Source organism: Phoenix dactylifera, chromosome 7, assembly GCF_051530095.1.
Source record: "Phoenix dactylifera cultivar Ajwa chromosome 7, Ajwa_hap1_PhDact_Kaust_v1.1, whole genome shotgun sequence".
Taxonomy (NCBI): domain Eukaryota; kingdom Viridiplantae; phylum Streptophyta; class Magnoliopsida; order Arecales; family Arecaceae; genus Phoenix; species Phoenix dactylifera.
This window is the reverse complement of record NC_143196.1, coordinates 33,703,723-33,721,518: the sequence shown is the minus strand read 5'-3', so window position 1 is coordinate 33,721,518 and position 17,796 is coordinate 33,703,723. Positions and strand designations below refer to the sequence as shown.

The 17,796-nt window shown below is 37.5% G+C and overlaps 1 protein-coding gene across 1 annotated transcript; it reads left to right on the top strand.

The window, feature by feature from the left end:
* Positions 1–1,809: 1,809 nt before the first annotated feature.
* LOC103701949 (protein decapping 5-like) lies at positions 1,810–17,424 on the top strand. The gene is made up of 8 exons (XM_008784180.5): positions 1,810–2,156; positions 6,153–6,253; positions 11,172–11,240; positions 11,315–12,259; positions 13,949–14,014; positions 16,451–16,648; positions 16,781–16,891; positions 16,978–17,424. Exons 1-8 carry the CDS (start codon positions 2,009–2,011, stop codon positions 17,125–17,127), a joined length of 1,788 nt encoding a protein of 595 aa, XP_008782402.4. The 5' UTR covers positions 1,810–2,008; the 3' UTR covers positions 17,128–17,424.
* The last annotated feature ends 372 nt before the right edge of the window (positions 17,425–17,796 follow it).

Genomic DNA, 17,796 nt, shown 5'->3' with positions numbered 1-17,796 from the left:
CCTATCTGCATCATTGCAAATGGATGTTTCTGTTCCTCATTACAAAAAATATGGGAAAAAAGAGATGATCTTGGTTCAGCTTCTCAAGGGGCACAGCCATGTTGTTCTTGTTTTTCCCAGGGTACTCTTTTAGACATTACAGTAATTCAAAATAATAATATTTGCAGGATCTGCACTCCAGTGACTTTTTTCGAGTTCCTGCAAAAGAACGATCTGATGTAAAACAACCTAGTAGCAATAATAACATAAAAAAAGATATCCAAGATGCCAATTAGCTTGCATGTAAAAATTCATCTTGTGACCACACCAGAGACTTTGTGATCGAAGCCAACTTCATTCAAGATTACAGCCAGGAGCGGCCCAATGTATTTGGGGGCCTAAGGCTGTTTTATTTTTGAGGCATTTCCTGTAGTGAGCCAGCCTAAGGTGAACTCATACAACTCACAGAAAAGCTTTTTTTTTCTTTTCATTTTGTTTTTGAGGTATTTCCTATGGTGGGCCTTCTTTGGGCCCGCACCTTAGGTGACCGCCTAAATTGCCGAAGGGTTGGACCAGCCCTGATTGCAGCTTCTGAGGGTACCATGAAAGTCTTTACCAATAACTTTGCATAGTGAGTTGATGTGAAAGAAGCTATTAAGCAACAATAAGATACAAAGAAATGCCCAAGGGGCCAATTAGCTTGCATATAAAAAGTTATTTCGTGATTGTAGCAGAAACTTACGTTTGATGAGGTTGCATAGGGCACCATGGAAGACCACCCATTTCCTACTTTCGTGACATAAAAGAATATATCTTGTCAAATGAATTACAATTCAAGTCTGATTTATGATTCCATATAAGTCCTAGCATGATTAAACACATAGCAAGCCTAAGTAAAAGCATCTTACACAGACCATGTCACAATCATCGAGCCCACATTAAAGGCCCACGGGCCCATGCAATCCAATTGTACATGCCATCATAGCCCCCAGTGGGTCCAGCCCATGACCCAAACCCTTTAGGATTCCATAGCCGTATCTTCACTTACCATAGCATTTAACCATAGATTAGAGCATACTTAGATATCCTTACAAATTTTGGCTGAAAATTCCGTAAGAACAGAGCATTAGCTTGCATATTTTAAGAGTTTGTTCAAGCCCAGCCTCGGTCCTAGCCTTTGGATGCAGCCTCAGATTTAGGCGGATGGTATTTGGTTAATACAGAGTTATGCTTAAATAAATGGTAAAGAAATTCCAGTCCAATTTTATAGAGATATCAAATAGGTCTTCAAATATTATTATATTCACAATATAAAAAATCATTAATTCAAAAAAATAATTATTTTTATTAGACGTATAAATCAGTAAAATATACTCCTTGGTTCCTTAAAAAGTATGATATTACCACCAAGATGGTCGCACGGTTGGAATAGCGCTAATATTCCACGGGAGTGACTTGAGTTCGAAATACGCGGGCATCGATTAAATGTAGAGATTGGATGCCTCCTGTTTAGTTTGTCCGGTAGAGTCGCCATCTGATCCGCCGGTACCGAGGTGGCAGGGTCGGAGAGGGAGCATGCAGAATCTTCCGGAACCCCCACCCCCCATTCTTTTACTTAAAAAAAAAAAGAAAAAAAAAAGTATGGTATGGTCCCCGTGCTTGTAGCACAAATAAGAGTTTTTTTGGTTCACCAAAACAAATAAACAACCAGCCAGTGAAGGAAATAAAGCTGGTAAATAAAAATCCAATTTGACCCCCCTCCCTTACAGGAAATTCCAACAGCCTGATAGGCAGGGAAGTGTATAAAAGGCACCCAGGCGGGGTCATGAAATATACCCAGCAGTAGAAAGAAAGGAAAAGCCGAAAGGGTTTTCTCTCTGACCCTCCCATCGCTCCCTCTCCCTCTCCTTGCCTCTCTTCCTCTCTCCCCTGTTCACGAAGACACCCATCTCTCCTTTCTTCTCTCTTTTCTTCGTCTCTCTGCGAGGAGTCGAGGAGTAGTTGTTCTTGGCGGGGATTGGGGGAGGCCATGGCAGCGGAGGCCTCAAGATCCGGGGGGCCTTCGGCCGACTCCTACATCGGGAGCCTGATAAGCCTGACCTCCAAGAGCGAGATCAGATACGAGGGGATCCTCTACAACATTAACACAGAGGAATCCAGCATCGGGTTGAGAAACGGTACCTTGAATCCCCTCTTATTCTGAAGTTTCCCCCTTTATCTGTGACGCGGCTATGGTGTTAGAAATTTGGGATTTTTGAGTTTTTTTTTCTTTTGGGGTTTTTGGCTGTTGGATTTTGTTTCTTGAGTAGGTTGGGATTTAGGTTTTGCGGCCTCAATGTAGGTTAGTGCCCTCTTCTGCTGCAGGGCATAGAGGGTTTAGGTTAATCTTTACTCTTTTTATTTTTTTTATCAATTCTTATTTTCTTTTTAAGTTTATCTTAGGGTTTTGTTTATGTTTTCTTGTAGTTTATAGAGTATCTGATTCTTATTTGCTGGAATTTCTAGTTATGTTTACATTATTCCTTTTCCAATCAGGGACTGATTTATTTTTCTTTTGTTTGCTCGTTAAATTATTATTGAAGTAATATTTTTCTTTAATTTATCTATTATGTCTTCAGGTTGCTTTTTTATTTATTTTTTTTGAGATCATCTTTTTAAAGGTTCTATGAGCAAGGCTCTTTTAGGTTTTGTGCTTTGAATTGATCGCTTGGGAGCTATAACAAAATTTACTTATTTATCTGCCCGTGGTTTCGATATGGTATGCTTTCAAGCATGCGGTATCCACTCGTAGCATGCTTTAAATCTCCAATGCTGCATAAATAATAAGGAATTTACTGGATGCATTTATTGCATTGCAGTCCATTGCTTAATTTAATTCACTCCATGACTACTGTCACGTTTTCCAATTCTCAACGATGGTATGCTGATATTTTGTTCCCGACAATCAATAGGATCACCTTGATGTCATTTTCCTTATGTCCCTTAATAGACCCTTCCAGTTTACCATCTTAATCTTTGTTGTCTGGCAGTCCTAAATTTGAAATGATCCCATATTAGATCTATTTGACTTACCAAATTTGATTTTGATATCATCGAGGGTAAAACATGCAAAGTATGTCCCCTCCCACCATGGCTTTTCCTCACTTCCATTGTTTCCACTTCTTTTTTTTTCATGTTCATTTTGTTGGGCAATTTATTATTCTATTGGCTTTAGTTGTTTAATTTACAAGGTACTTATGGTCAGATTGTGGAAAGCAACTTGGTTGAGTAGATCTTGATTTGGATCTTATCCAACCTGATTTCCAACTTGATTCATGACCAAAATTTAGACCAATGTTCCAAGATGAAACTTTATATGCTAGAATAATCTAAATAAATAAAGAGTTAATATGTCCCCATTCCTTCATAAGATTAAAGTCTAGTAACTTTGTTGTAATAGGTTGGTGGGTCATTGAATTTGTGAAGAGACACTACCCCCCAAAAAATATATTTATGATGATAGAGTGGGTCCAACTCTCAAGTTATGCCCTTTCGAAAGTTTAGGTTGCAATGAATTTGAGATATTGATTTGCAATTACTTGCATGATTAAAGACCAGAAATTTGTGCTTTAATAAAACATGTAAACGTCAAGTACCTGGAAGATTGTTGATCATGTTATACGACATCAAAACTTCCTATAGTATATAAAGTGTGAATCTTGTGCCATTGATTCAACATATTCTTGTTGTTTGTGCTCTTGTGCAAAGTGACAACTTTTCCAAGACGACAGCTTCGTATTTGCATCATTGATTCAACTTGCCAATGCATTCATGTTTCTTTGATCCTAACAATAGTCAACCCTTTGCATAATCTTTTAGAGATTTTGTAGCTGCAGTTGGCCTTTCTTCTTGCTCCCTAGCCTTGCAATGAGGACTAGCAGGGAGTGAGGAACCTGGGTCCTATATTTATAGTTGTAATGGCACTCTACCCATCAAGAGGCCTTGTCATGATACTAAACCCACCCTCCTCTTGTGCAGCAAGGAATGATATCCTAATTGACCGAGTGACTTTGATTCATAAAGATCACCTTAAGCAGTGACAGTTTAAGCCAGAAAATATTTACTCCATATGCAAAAACATCTGTAAAACTTTGCTGGAAGAACTCAAAAAGAAGCTGAAATTTTTATCTCCATTGCAGCAATCCTGAGCTTGATACTGGTTCATGATTAAAATACATGAACATATTAGAGACCCTTTTTTTGGATTGTGCTGCTGCATTGAGACTTTTTTTTCTGTTGCATGTTCTGCTAGCCACTTTTATGTGCTGGCTAATGACAAATAGTGGGTGCATATGTTTACTAAATCTTGGGGTGTATGGTTTGATTTAAATGCCCCTTACAGGCCCAAGGCATATGCCATTATTTCGGGCATTCTCGCATACCATTACATGGGTTCTATTATTATGATTGCTGGCTTGTTAAGGATAATTGGTTTTGTAGTTCCTTTTCTGCTTGCTGGCCAACTAAATCAGACCATACCCGGGTAAAAATTGTTTTCTCCGGGAAAAAAAATTATCTGGAATGCAGTGCAAGTAAGAGTTTTCAATCACTTCGTGGAGATGGTCGTTCATACCTTATTTGATGGTCATTGATAATGAAAAAAAATGGAAGGAAGTAGTTAATGCTGATGTAGTTGTTTGGATATAAATACTGGATTTTCATCTACTAGCTTTTTCGATAGTTTGGCTTGTGGTTGTACATTTCAAAGTACAGCAAGATCAGGTCTGAGGTGTTGTGAAGAAGAGTGGGGTTACTTTAGCTTAGAATAAGAAATCTGGTTTCTGAGACTTTTTTTTCTTTTTCTTTTTTAATTTTGCATAAAGTAAACATCAATAAAGCTGGTATTGAACAATTGGAAAAGCTGAATTGTTTACTGATGGAATATATTGGCATTTATGGACTGTAAATACTTTTTATTAAAATGCAGATTATACAAAGTTTATAATGTAAAGTTAATTTGACTGCCGTAATTTTTCATGATGTATTGTGGCTCGTATGTTTTAGTTGATGACTTCCTTGTCAGGAGGTGTTGTTATTGATGCAGCATCAACTATTGATGTAGAAATAGTAGTACCTTTGGGACCATGCCATGAAAATTTGGACTATATATTGGAGGATAGCATTAAAAGTTCCCAATCACAAAAGTGCCATGATCTCAAAACAAGAAAATTTTGACTCGAGTCTTTGATATTATTTTGGGCTGACCAAACTGTTTTGCTAGAATAGAATCTAGCTGGACCTACTGTTTTCTATTCACTCTTGATTTTGTTGTTTTCTTTATGGCTGCAACCACTTGATTTCAGCTATTCTACAACCTTTCGATTGTCCTTTTATTATTTCAGTGCTTACTGAGAGCATCATGTCAGCCATTTTAATCTACTATCAAGTTAATCTGGGTTGAACTATGAGATATACAAACACGATATGTTTGTATATTTTAGTGATTCTGGAAGGATGGAAAAAACTACCAATAATCGAGATATTGTTCACAATTTTGAAGAAAAGATGATTGAATATTCTTCTTTTAATCTATTAATTCAGTTGCAATCTTGATCAGCATGAACTTGATTTTGCATTTGATTTCACCAATCAAACGTCAAGTATGCCAGGCAGCCTTGTCTTCATTTCACAATGTGATGTTTCTCTGGGATATGAAAAGGGTTTCTTTTATTTTTATAGTTATCTTATGTTGTTTACCAGTTCCAATTTTTCCTGCAGCAATTGTAGGCTTTTTTGCTTGCAATATCTGCAAATGGCATATCATGCAAGCTTCTCAGATAAAATTTCAGTGTCGCAAATTGGTTAATTGATGTATTAGGATGTGTAATATCTCTCAGATTGATGCTTTGACAGATCTGTTTATCTGTCTTTATGCAGAACAGGAAATCTCTTCTAAAGCCTCGAATAATTTTGGCACTTTTCAAGTGTCAATGAAGTCTACAGATTTTCTAACACAGCAACTTATATATTAATTTGTATCAATATGTTAACCTTTTGAAATTTAATCTTGTGTTGATAATTTCTGTTTTGCCAACTTATTTTATGGTTGGACCTTCTTTTGTTTGCAGTCTTTTATGTGTCTTAGAAGTAGCTTTACTGTAGCTTCTTTCAACACTTTCTATTCTGTTTTGTAGTACGATCATTTGGAACTGAAGGAAGAAAGAAGGACGGCCCACAAATTCCTGCTAGCGACAAAATATACGAGTACATACTCTTTCGTGGAAGTGATATTAAGGTACATAATGAATTAACGATGTAGCAATATGCCATAAATTCTTGCACAATACACTTCAATAAGTTAGTAGTAGCTGCACTCTAAGAACCATCATGCCTGTCAGAATGATGAGGAGTAACATGATATTCCCTTCTTGAATCTCCGTTGGAACTCCCCCATTATGGGACTCCGCCTTCTCTAGCATTATGTACCTGGTCTTTTGCTCCTTTATCTTGATGGTTATGGTAACAACCATGGAATGCCGTACCGGCCGGTACGTACCGGCCCGGTTCTAGACCGGTACCGGAACGACAAAAAAACCGATATTTTCCGGTTTTTTATCCGAACCGGCCGGTTTGGGCCGGTACCGGCCTCGTACCGGTGCGAACCGGCCGGTTCGCACCGGTACAATTTTTTTTTTTTTTTTTAGAACCATAGCGCCGCGCGCTGTGATTTTTGAAACCACCGCGTACCGGCCGGTACGTACCGGTCCGGCCGGCCACCGGTACGCCGACCGGTACTGGTACGGCGGACCTTGGTAACAACGGCTTTGACTTTAGGTCTTAAACTCCTTCACTGTGCTGAGTCCATGACTCCATTGATTCCAAAGTACACGGCACGGTAAGTTAGAGCATTAAGGTTGAACACTTCAGTTTCAAAAATTTCTTAATATGAGATGAAAAATTGATAGAATTGCACACCAATGCCTTTTTGTGTCTCAACTAGAAACCAGAGCTGATGTTGTGTAGCATTTTTTATTTGGTCATAGCTTCAACTTTTCAAGTTTATTTTTCTATTGCTTAAGTTCATTTTTGTGCTTCATATGAAGTGCCTTTTACAATCTTGTTTTGTTGAATAAATACAACTTAAAGTTTTTTTATTTACTTTTCAAGTGTTAGGTTACTTTTATTTATACTAAAGTTAGCAGTTTTTCCTCTTGCTTCAGTGCCTCAATGAGGTTCATGAAGGTCAAATTTTCAAGTTCAGCTTTGGATTTGGTTTAAGGTGTTGAGCTGTATGAATTCACTATTCTGAAATTTTTTCAAATAAATAATTTCTCAGAGGGCTCACAAGTGGGCCATATATTCTTTGAGATAAGAGCAAGTGGTTGGTTATAGGATGAAAATCGAAGTACTCACCTCACATGATGCAAGGTACATGGATCATCACATGTGATTCTCTATTTGCCTGCATTACTTTTGTTGAGGATCATTCCTATGCCTTGATATTTGGGGAACTAGCCTCTCATTGCCGAAGTTCTTGCACTAAGATTCCAAGGGGTGATGGGTGTTGTAGTGTGCTGGCTTGGGTTAGGTTAGCTGTACATCTTAAAATATAGGAGCTTACGGTGAGATGGAAAATTTCCAATGATGATGATCGTATGACAAACAAAACCCGGTCTATACTTTTATGATAGAGGAATTTAGTACTCTCTTCTCCTGTATGAATTTTTGGGATGACTCTTACACGGGAGGAAGCTAATTGGTCCTAAGAAAAGAAAATGTCAAGATCCTAATTATGATAAATCATCTAAGAAAAGACTTCTATGTGATGATAGGTGATCCAATATCTTGCAATCAAAAGTTCAAAACCCTTTAAAGCCAAGGAGTTGCTGGTAATAAAGTTCTGGGATTGGAATGTTGTGGAGGGAAAAAAATTATTGCCCATCAACATCACGAGAAAGATCTCCAGCTTGCTGTTGAATGTTTTCGCATGATGAAACCTCCAGCTCATTGCCAAAAATGGCTTTATGCATAATCTTTTCCATGAACAAACATTGGGCTTGTTACTGAAAATATTTGCATCAGGTGACCCCCAACCTTTTATTTTATTTTTTTATATAGAAGTAATTCCCATAAATTGTGTGAATATTTGAGTTAGATTCACCTCCATGAGACTGCCAACCCTATATTTAATCAACTAGTTCATGTTCCCTTCTTTCTAAGTATCGTGGATGAGAAGACTTTTGCATTCAGGGATGACCACAAAATTGCAATAGGACCCTTACCTCCCATTTTTCTATATAGCTGCAGGTGAACTTTTTTAGCCCAAACTCCTACTGTAAGTGAACCTGCAAGTCCCTTGGTTATGCTCTTTCAATTGTTTTTGCTGTAAATGAGCTATTTCTAGAAGAGTTTTATCCTGCCTATTTGGGAAGCTTTTGAATTTGAATAGTGAATTTCTAAATTTGGTTTAGGATCTTTTATAGAGATGTCCAACATGATAACTTCAGTCTGAGCCATGAGCTCCAATGGTTATTAGTCATTCTTATAGATCAAATTTTGTGATTTAGTGCAATGTTCTAAAAGACTTGAGTATAGATGGGTTATGAGGGGGATGCTGGTGCCTAGATGGGTGGCTAATCCAATAAACTAATAAATATAAGATGAAATGTGTAATATAGTTATAATCCAAAAAGTGAAACATGACATATCAAATGAAATGTACCAGGTGAATGGGAAGTACCAACCGCTCAAAATCCAATTTTAGTTTAGAAGTTGATCTCATCCAACATACTCAAACATGATGCAGATATTGAAGGGGGGGATGCCCAGGGTAATGCACATGGCGATCTTTCTCCCTGAAAAAAGATCTTCCTGATAGTGGAGTAGCAAGATAGGAGGAAGATGCAATGATAAAAAACTTTCAAACTTATAGAACAACTGAGAAGAGAACTAGGAATTTCATTCAATTCAAGATAGTTTTTTACAATGGCTATGCACCCTTCTTTATAGCTGTAGGACCCCTTGAACCCACCCGTGAATGTGTCCACATATGTTGAGGTTTCATAAATAAGGATAACAATCACAGAAAAGAATCTTCCCTACAATTTGCCAAGATTTGATCTAGTACAAATGTGGAAAGTGGTTGTAGACATAATATCCTCGTGATTAGAGAGGATCTCTGATTGATCTTGATATTAGTTTATTCCAAATCTGTTTAGATGTTATTGATACCAACCTTATTTAATTATATCTCTAGGACTATTTCCTAATTCAACCTTTAGAACCGACTTAGGTCTAAACCAGTCAAATACGTGTCTGCTAGGTCTACAATGTGCATTAGAGTCATAACCATTTCTTATATGTGATTGACATCTTGCTATCTTTGAGTGATGGAGAGGTTGGATGTTGAGCAGATTTTTAAAGCCAGTCTTACTAAACGAGGAATATAGAGACTCGAACAAGAATTTTATATACTGCCAAAGGATTGGATGCTAGCAAGGTAGTGCTTTTGAGCAGGAACACAATCCCAACTGCATGCTAGTAATCATGGTTTACTTGATCGGTCTCAAGTTGCAATATTTATGGCCATTGTCATTATTTGTGTTTGGTGAGCTTCTGCAACAAACAAAAAGTTTCTATGTGCATGTATAACTAATGGATCTGACTCATTTATAACCAATGAATAAGAGAAAACCAGATATAAAGAGGGAGAAAACTATGCTTCCTAAGTTTAGAGGAATATGAATGAGCAAGGTAGTGCTTTTGAGCAGGAACACGATCCCAACTGCATGCTAGTAGTCATGGTTTACTTGATCGGTCTCAAGTTGCAAAATTTATGGCTATTGTTATTATTTGTGTTTGGTGAGCTTCTGCAACAAAAAAAAGGTTTCTATGTGCATGTATAACTAATGGATCTGACTCATTTATAACCAGTGAATCTGGCCCAGTCTTCATTCAATCACACTGTTAAACTACATGGACGCATTATAGTGATGTATGCTATAGTATGCTAGGAGGTCATGTTGAGACATTATAGAAAATAAGTGGTTGAGCACTAGCAGGATTATATATGATTTTTTTTTTCTTTTTTGGAAATGTGATGGACCTGTTTTGATGAAATGCTGGAGGCGAATTGAAACTTGAGAATTGAATCTAATATAAATCTTTCGTGCAACGGGGAAAATATTTCCATTGAGCAAGATGCCAATACTGTGAAATAGGTTTTCATGATGCTTCCAAGACAGTGAACTTGGGCAAAGATTCATTTAAAGTTCTTGAAACAAGTATACATCTATAGTGTATCATGCTCAATATCCATCCATGTTCTCATATTTCCTCTTTTCCACTTCAGTGGGGGTAGTTATGCTAATTGTCAACTCCATGAATTTAAAATGATATTCTATGATGAGCATTTCATAGTGGATAATTTTATATTTTCCAATGCTTTACAGGCAGTTGGTATTAGAGTAGTTCGATTAAAAGCCATTACTAAGATCTACATGACATGTTTCAGTTTTTGCTGCTTCGATGAATTAGTATAATGCTGAAATTTTTTTGAGGGTTCATGATGTAGAATATTCTAATACTTCATGGCAGTTGAAATTTGAAACGAAATTATTTCATCAATTTTGTTTTATAAAGTAATGTTTTCAATTTTCGGTGCCTGATTGAGTGCCATGGCCACCTTAAAGTGGTATTGCATATTGATGTAAAATTACCATTTAAATGGAGTGTATTCAACTTTTTCAGATTGTTTTCAACCACGTTTTATCACTGACAGCAAATATAGTACAAATATTTGATCAACTTTTTCAGATTGTTTTCAATCACGTTTTATCACTGACAGCAAACATAATACAAATATTTGATGAATTAGTTTGTCATTGTTGCTGCTATCAACTTTGCTCTTTGGTGAAACATCTCTCTGCGATGCTCTATACTTTCCAGTCTAAGGGGCAGCAATCTGTTTTGATCTGGTTGGTATTATACATGGATGACAGAAATGGCAACCTCTTCTAAGGTGCACTTGCACATAAATTTTCTAACCACTAGAGATACCTTGCAAATGTTAAGAAACATCTTTTTTTTTCTTAGAAACTATAAATTTTTGATGTATTTTTAATATCTTAAAAAACTGCAGTCTCAATGTGTAATCTTATCTCTCTTCCCCCCCTGTTTTCAATTAAATGAATATTTTGCTTGCACTGCTGCAGGATTTACAGGTCAAGTCCTCACCACCAATTCAAACTACTCCCATACACCATGATCCTGCTATTATTCAGGTAAGAAGGTGGCCTTGGATGTTTGAACTTTCAACCTGAGTCCGTTCCTGTTGACGTCTTCAAATTTTATGCAGTCACATTATTCTCATCCTGCATCTACATCTACAAGTTTGCCATCTGTTGGAAGTGGAACTGCAGCAGATCTCAGTTCCCACACTGCTCAGTTGGGACTCCCTAGGCCAACATTTCAAGGCAGTTTGCCTCTTTATCAACCTGGGGGAGCCTTAGGGTCATGGGGCACCTCTCCAACGCCTCCAACTGCAAATGGGTCTGCGCTTGCAATGCCGCCTATGTATTGGCAAGGATACTATGCACGATCAAGTGGGCTTCCTCATTTGCAACAGCCACCTCTGCTTCGGCCACCACCTGGATTGCCAATTCCTCATTCCATGCAGCAACCTTTGCAATATCCTGGAATGAATGCAGCATTGCCATCTGTATCTCCAAATATGCCAGAGTTCCCTTCTCCTTTACTGCAACCTGCTAGTAGCACCCTGAATTTAACCTCAAGTTTATTGCCCTCAACAGTGGCTCCTACTTCGGCTAGTGCATTAACTACTGAAACACCATCCAATCTGTTGCCAAATAAATCTCCTGTAGCCTCTGTTTCTGCATCAACTCTTGGTGTTAACCTTCCTATCATGCCTCCATTGACTTCTAGCCTCGAGCCTGTTGCAACCATGTCGCAAAATATGCCTTCTGTTGTTAGTAGCAATCCTAACACTGTTCCTGGTCCAACTGTTGTTTATCAGACTATATCTCAGTCATTGCCTCTAATTGTCGGTTCATCTAGTTCCAGCCAAGTTGAAACATTAGTTCCCTTAGTGATTCCTGGTCAACTGCTGCAGTCCGGCTCTTCAGCACTTACTCCATCCCAGCCCTTGGAAACAAGCCATAAAGATGTAGAGGCTAAACCAGTAGAAGCCAAAAGTAAACCACTGTTACCTGAACCATCTGTACGTGCTCCAGGAGAAGCCAAGGAGCCGATACTGCCATTACCCAAACCCACAGCTCAAAAGGTATGATGTAAATATAATCATGTTAACAGATTTGATTTAGATTGCGGCAAACTGATGGGTTTGCTTGCATGCAACTTTGTACGTTATAATTATTCTTGTATTTCTTTTTGTAAGTACTATAATTATTGTTGTATCTCTTGTGTGGAGCATTGTGAATTTAGCATTCAGCATTATGATGTAAATATAATCTTGTTAACAGAATTGATTTAGATTGTGGAAAACTGATGTGTTTGCTTGCATGCAACTTTGTACCTTATAATTATTCTTGTATTTCTTTTTGTAAGTACTATAATTGTTGTTGTATCTCTTGTGTGGAGCATTGTGAATTTAGCATTCAACGGTCTCGTTCTTTTTTGTTGCTCATGTTTCAAGCTATTTTCCAAATTTATGACCCTGTTACCTGCCTCTGCATATTTATAACTTGTTATACATGTGAATAAAGATAGTGAAAATGTGGTCAAGTTCACATGGTGGCCCAATGGCCATAGAACATGTGTGATTCAATAATTATTATTAATCATGCAGTCAGCTAGTCTCATCAATAATATCATATATAACAAGAACTGACAAATGACAACTATCATTTTCATTATTTTTATGTAATTAAGAATTATTATCCCTCTGGTCCCTTTACGTTCTTATTAGAGAGGCACTTTCCTGACCTTTGATTGCATTTTCCCCTTTGTGATTGAAAGGGCTTGTTGTCTAAGTGGACCCTCTCCTATGTCTGAAAGCAGTCAAGAGGTTCTGAGTTATGTAGAGTACCTTTTATTAGTGATATATCAACAAGCTTTTATTTGCTCCTGGGCCAGTTCATCATCTTTTTATTCATAAATAAGGTTCAGTTGGATTAACTTTTTAAAGGTGCAAAATATCATCAATCTGGTTGTCGTACCTTAATATTTGAATTTTCTTTGACCCTACTATAGTTGTGAAAAAAATATGTTTGTAAAAGGATGAGAGATGCAAATGCTATGATGAAAATCGACCCAAGATCATGAACAAATTAAGTGATAGGTTAAACCTAACTGCGATATATTCTACAGCAGCACTAGAGGGACACTTCAAAGGAAAAAATCAGATTTGTTAAGAATTTTAAGAATTCCAGTACATTAATAGAAGATGGAAACTAAGAAGTTAAAAACCCAAGTACCAGGAACAAATTTTCACATATATCTGTGCTAGAGAGGTATTATTAAATGTTTGGAGTTGAAAGAATATCAACATATTGGGCTACTTTCAATAAGCTCTATGGTTCATATTCACAAACGATGTGAGATAAAACAGCAGGAAGTATGTGTTAAAGATGGAGAAATGGGCAAACCAGTCAAGTAGAAGAGGGGAAAACAATTAAACAGTAGGTAACATTAAAGGCTGTTTAGGTCATCAGGAGGCATCAAGAAGGTTTGCATGTTCAAACTTGGCCAGAACAAATAGAGCTTGAAATTGGTATTTGAGTGTTTTCTTGGATCATCTTTTCGAGTCCTGTTCATTTGTTAAGATGATCACATTGATTAACAAGAGGAACTGCCGGTTCGCTTTGTAGATTCTTTATTATCTGCTAATGTTTTTGAGATTCTATTTTGATTTCATCTGTCTTCTACATATTGCTTATGCGTATTATTTTAGAATAATTGTGGGTAGTCCTTGTACAGTGTGTGTTTTTATATTTGTAAATCTGTTTTTCAGACAAATGGGGCTTCTTCACACACTCATTACAACTACAGGGGGCGTGGAAGAGGAAGAGGAAATGGGGTACTGCATCTGTTCGCTTTGCTTTATTTTTTTTATAATTTATTGTGGGAACAATTTATAAAAGAAACATTTTAAATATCACTAGTCACCTTAGATTTGCTGTATGGCTTTTTCTAATGTCATAGGACAAAGGCAAATCATCAAGATGCATGGAAGTAAAAGATTGGATTACTTTTTAGATGGATGTATCTATTTTGTTTCTTACCATCAGCTGCACAGAACTTCAGTATGTTCATTTTGGCTGGTGTATCTACAGTATCATCCCCTCATGTGAAACATCAAGCTTTCTTGCTTGTATGGAGCATGATTGTAAATTATGTTTATAATTAGCTCTTCAGTCTCCATAAACATGAGTTGATAAACATGACTTCAAGGGGTTAAAACTGAAGTAATTGAATTGGATAGTGATTGATGTTGTTGCTTGATAAAAAACTGGAACTCTGCTACCATTTTTATTGGAAAAAATACCTTGATGGCGCTAAATATAAGGAGCTTTTGCATATGTGTGGGGGTATGAGCTTTCACACGTGTGCGGCAAGGGAGGCAGGAGGAGGGGGGGGGGGGGGGTGCATTGGCATTTTGGCATGTGCAGGTTGACCTGAACTATGCATGTGTATGCTTGAAGCTGGTAAGGCACTGGTATGTTTGAGTGGCTTGATGGAGGTTTGTGCCTATGCAACAATCACAGCTGGGCTGTTTTTATGTTGATGGATCAAAACAATTTTTAGCTTGTTCAATTGGTCTGGGTGGATTGATGTTGTGTTGTCAAACTGCCGAAGATTTATTGCATATGTAAGCTTGACAGTGCATGCTTGCAGGTGCCTGCCTCTTAGCAGTCACATGCTATAAGGACATTGGAGTCCGGTTTCTACATTTCAACCCTGAACTCAACTTGATCTTGTATTCATGTAGAATGTATAGATCATGTCTTTCATTCCAACCAAGCAACAAGACTTTCATGACCTCTTGTTGCAGCTTCACCCTTGAAATGCTCTTTTCTAGTGTATTAACTTTTGATTGCTTCCTTGATCTTGGTGGTACTTGGTACCCTTGCATTGGAGGAGAACCGTATTTAGCGGTCTTTGGAGTGCATATTTTATGCATAACAAAAAAGATGCAAAAAGAACAAAAGGATGAATCAACAAGTATTAGATTTATCTTATGGAAATAAAATCTACATACTCTTTTATGTTCATTGGATACGGGCAAGGTGGACGTCTCAGCTCTTCTTCCTGAAGAACCCCCTGTACAAAAATGGGTTTCAAGAGAGTTTTCATAGTTGAATGTGTTATTTTGGGTGGTGATCATAAAAACGTAGAATGACAAAAACATGAGGTAAATTAGGAGATTCAAAATCAAACCTAAGATGTGAAGAAATAGAGAACAGTGATGATAAATATCATGGGAGGTGAAATATTCAGAAAATAAAGACAAAAGAAGCCAATAAATTGGTGATTTTCAATCATATATATGATTGATGATTGAAACTGTTGCATTATGTTTCTTTATTCTGTATGAGGATATATATGCTCCGTGATTCTTGATATCCATGAAGAGAACCTGTTGCTAGTGACTAAAAATTCTAATTGAGGGCTTTCTTCTATTCTTTTATTATCTTCTGTGCTTGGTTTACTGTGGCATTGTTTTTTTCTTATCTGTATTTCAGTTTATGCTTATGTTTCTTGTTAGTAGCACAGAGATCCACTCATGCACATATATGGACAAACTTATCGCCAGTTCTGCTTCTTTGAGGTTTGGGGAATCGTTATCCCATGTAAAGATTGATATTTACCTACACTATTCTGTAAAAAGTGTGGTGGTTGCCTATAAGACTACTTTAAAAGTAATTCAAAGCTTTGCCAAGAAATTCTGGAATTACTGGCTAATAAAAGAAGCCAATTGGGACTTGGACGTGTTCTAGGGAAACCTGTTTCCACTTCCCATTGCATCTTCTGCCCTCTTGTTTTACGACTTCGTGCAATTATGCTGTTGCTTCAAAATATCAGAACCTGAACTACCCCTGTTTGTTTTCCTTTGCAATTCTGGAAAGTGATTGTTCATAGACATTGGTGTCCATAAATCTTCTATTTGCATAGCTATTTGATCATCTAACCAAAAAGCCACCTGGAGCATGCACCTAATTCCAAGGTAGTGGCTCTAAATGGCCTTTATGACTGTTACAGAAAATCATGCATGAAGTGAACTCAGCTTTTTATTGACATGCATGTATGCTTGCTTGTGACTTATCTTCCATGCCAATCCTCTTTCCATAACACGCTCACTAGAAACATTGTTGCTTGTCCCCAAACACACACATCTGCTATGTTTATTCACGCAGTTGTAATTTTTCCCAATTAGTTAAATTTTCTTCTTATTGACAAGGATTATTTTTGTACTAATTTCGTTAAATTGGGTCCTTGTTCTTTGGTCTTGCAGTATTTGCGTCCTGTGACTAAGTTTACTGAAGACTTTGATTTTATGGCTATGAATGAAAAATTTAAAAAGGATGAAGTGTGGGGCCATCTTGGTAAAAGTAAAGCCCAGTTCAGGGACAAGGATGGAGAACCAAAAGAAAATGAAGCCGATGATACTTTGGGGGAAGATGAGGCTGAAGCTGTAAAGCTCGAAATCAAGGTAGCAAGTTTTTTCACAAGTTTTGTCATTGCATCCACATGGCTCTGGTTAATATCTTTGCTATAAAAATATTTGTCTTGTCATCATCTTGTCTTTACAGCTAATGATTGGTTTGCTTTTTGTTCCTTAAAGCCTGTTTATGTTAAGGACGATTTCTTTGATTCACTCTCTTGCACCACACTTGATCGGGGAACACGAAATGCGAGGACAAAGTTCTCGGAGCAGTTGAAAATAGACTCAGAGGTATTTGGGAGCCCTCTTTGTGGATTATATTTTGTTGCTGTTTCTAGGAAAGGTTTGTCTTATAATGTTGCACTTGATTCATGTAGACTTTCGGCGATTTTCCACGGCATCGGCTAACTCGGGGTGGTGGACGAGGTCTTCGTGGTGGTGGTCGTGCACGAGGTTCTTACTATGGTAGAGGCTATGGCTACATGGGTAGGGGCCGAGGTCATGCCATGCCAAATCGTGCCCCTTAGGAAAGATCAGTGCTGCTATGAGTGTAGGTGCCAGTGCAATCTCTTTAGATGAAAGGGAGAGGAAGATACTGATGAAAGGGGCAATGATTGTAATATGCTCTTAAGTAGCAATGCCTGCTTCCCTGTGTATCTCCCTGAAAATAAACAGGAGCTTAGGACAAAACATGGGAGGCCTTCTTTTCCATTTCGCCGAATTAATCTTGTTTTGTTAGTCTGGGATGGACGGAGCTTTTGTGGCGGTGTAGAATGGTTGCCCTTGCCCTTTTTTAAAATATGCAGAAGTTTTCTTTGCTCGCATCTATGAATGTTCTTAGGTTCATGCTTTGTTAATTGGGTGTTCGACTGGTCTCTTGGAAAGCCTGCATTATTCAATCTGTAATATCTGCTGACAGTGAGCATGGGATTAAAATTAGTGCGCAGCTTCTTTGTAACGTGAGAGGAATCTTGGTTTTGAAGCAGTAGTTTGATTAAAGAATAAAGACTACTGTTTAAATTGGATGTGATTGTGATATCAATTGAATATGAATTCTATTCTAGTGGGTTGCTTTTTAATGGGGTGGCTTATGTTGCATTCGAATTTTTGTTACAATGGCTTCTGATGGTCAAAAATAATTCAATTGTTGCTTTCAGTGCCTGTTGCCTTCGAATTTTTGTTCGCTGGAGAATGAA

Bases quoted from the DNA above. Each gene is read 5' to 3' on its own strand.
- LOC103701949 (XM_008784180.5), top strand. From the start codon at position 2,009: ATGGCAGCGGAGGCCTCAAGATCCGGGGGGCCTTCGGCCGACTCCTAC. The intron at 12,260-13,948 runs GTATGATGTAAA...TCTGTTTTTCAG, and splicing joins CCAAACCCACAGCTCAAAAG to ACAAATGGGGCTTCTTCACA. The intron at 16,649-16,780 runs GTAGCAAGTTTT...TGTTCCTTAAAG, and splicing joins CTGTAAAGCTCGAAATCAAG to CCTGTTTATGTTAAGGACGA.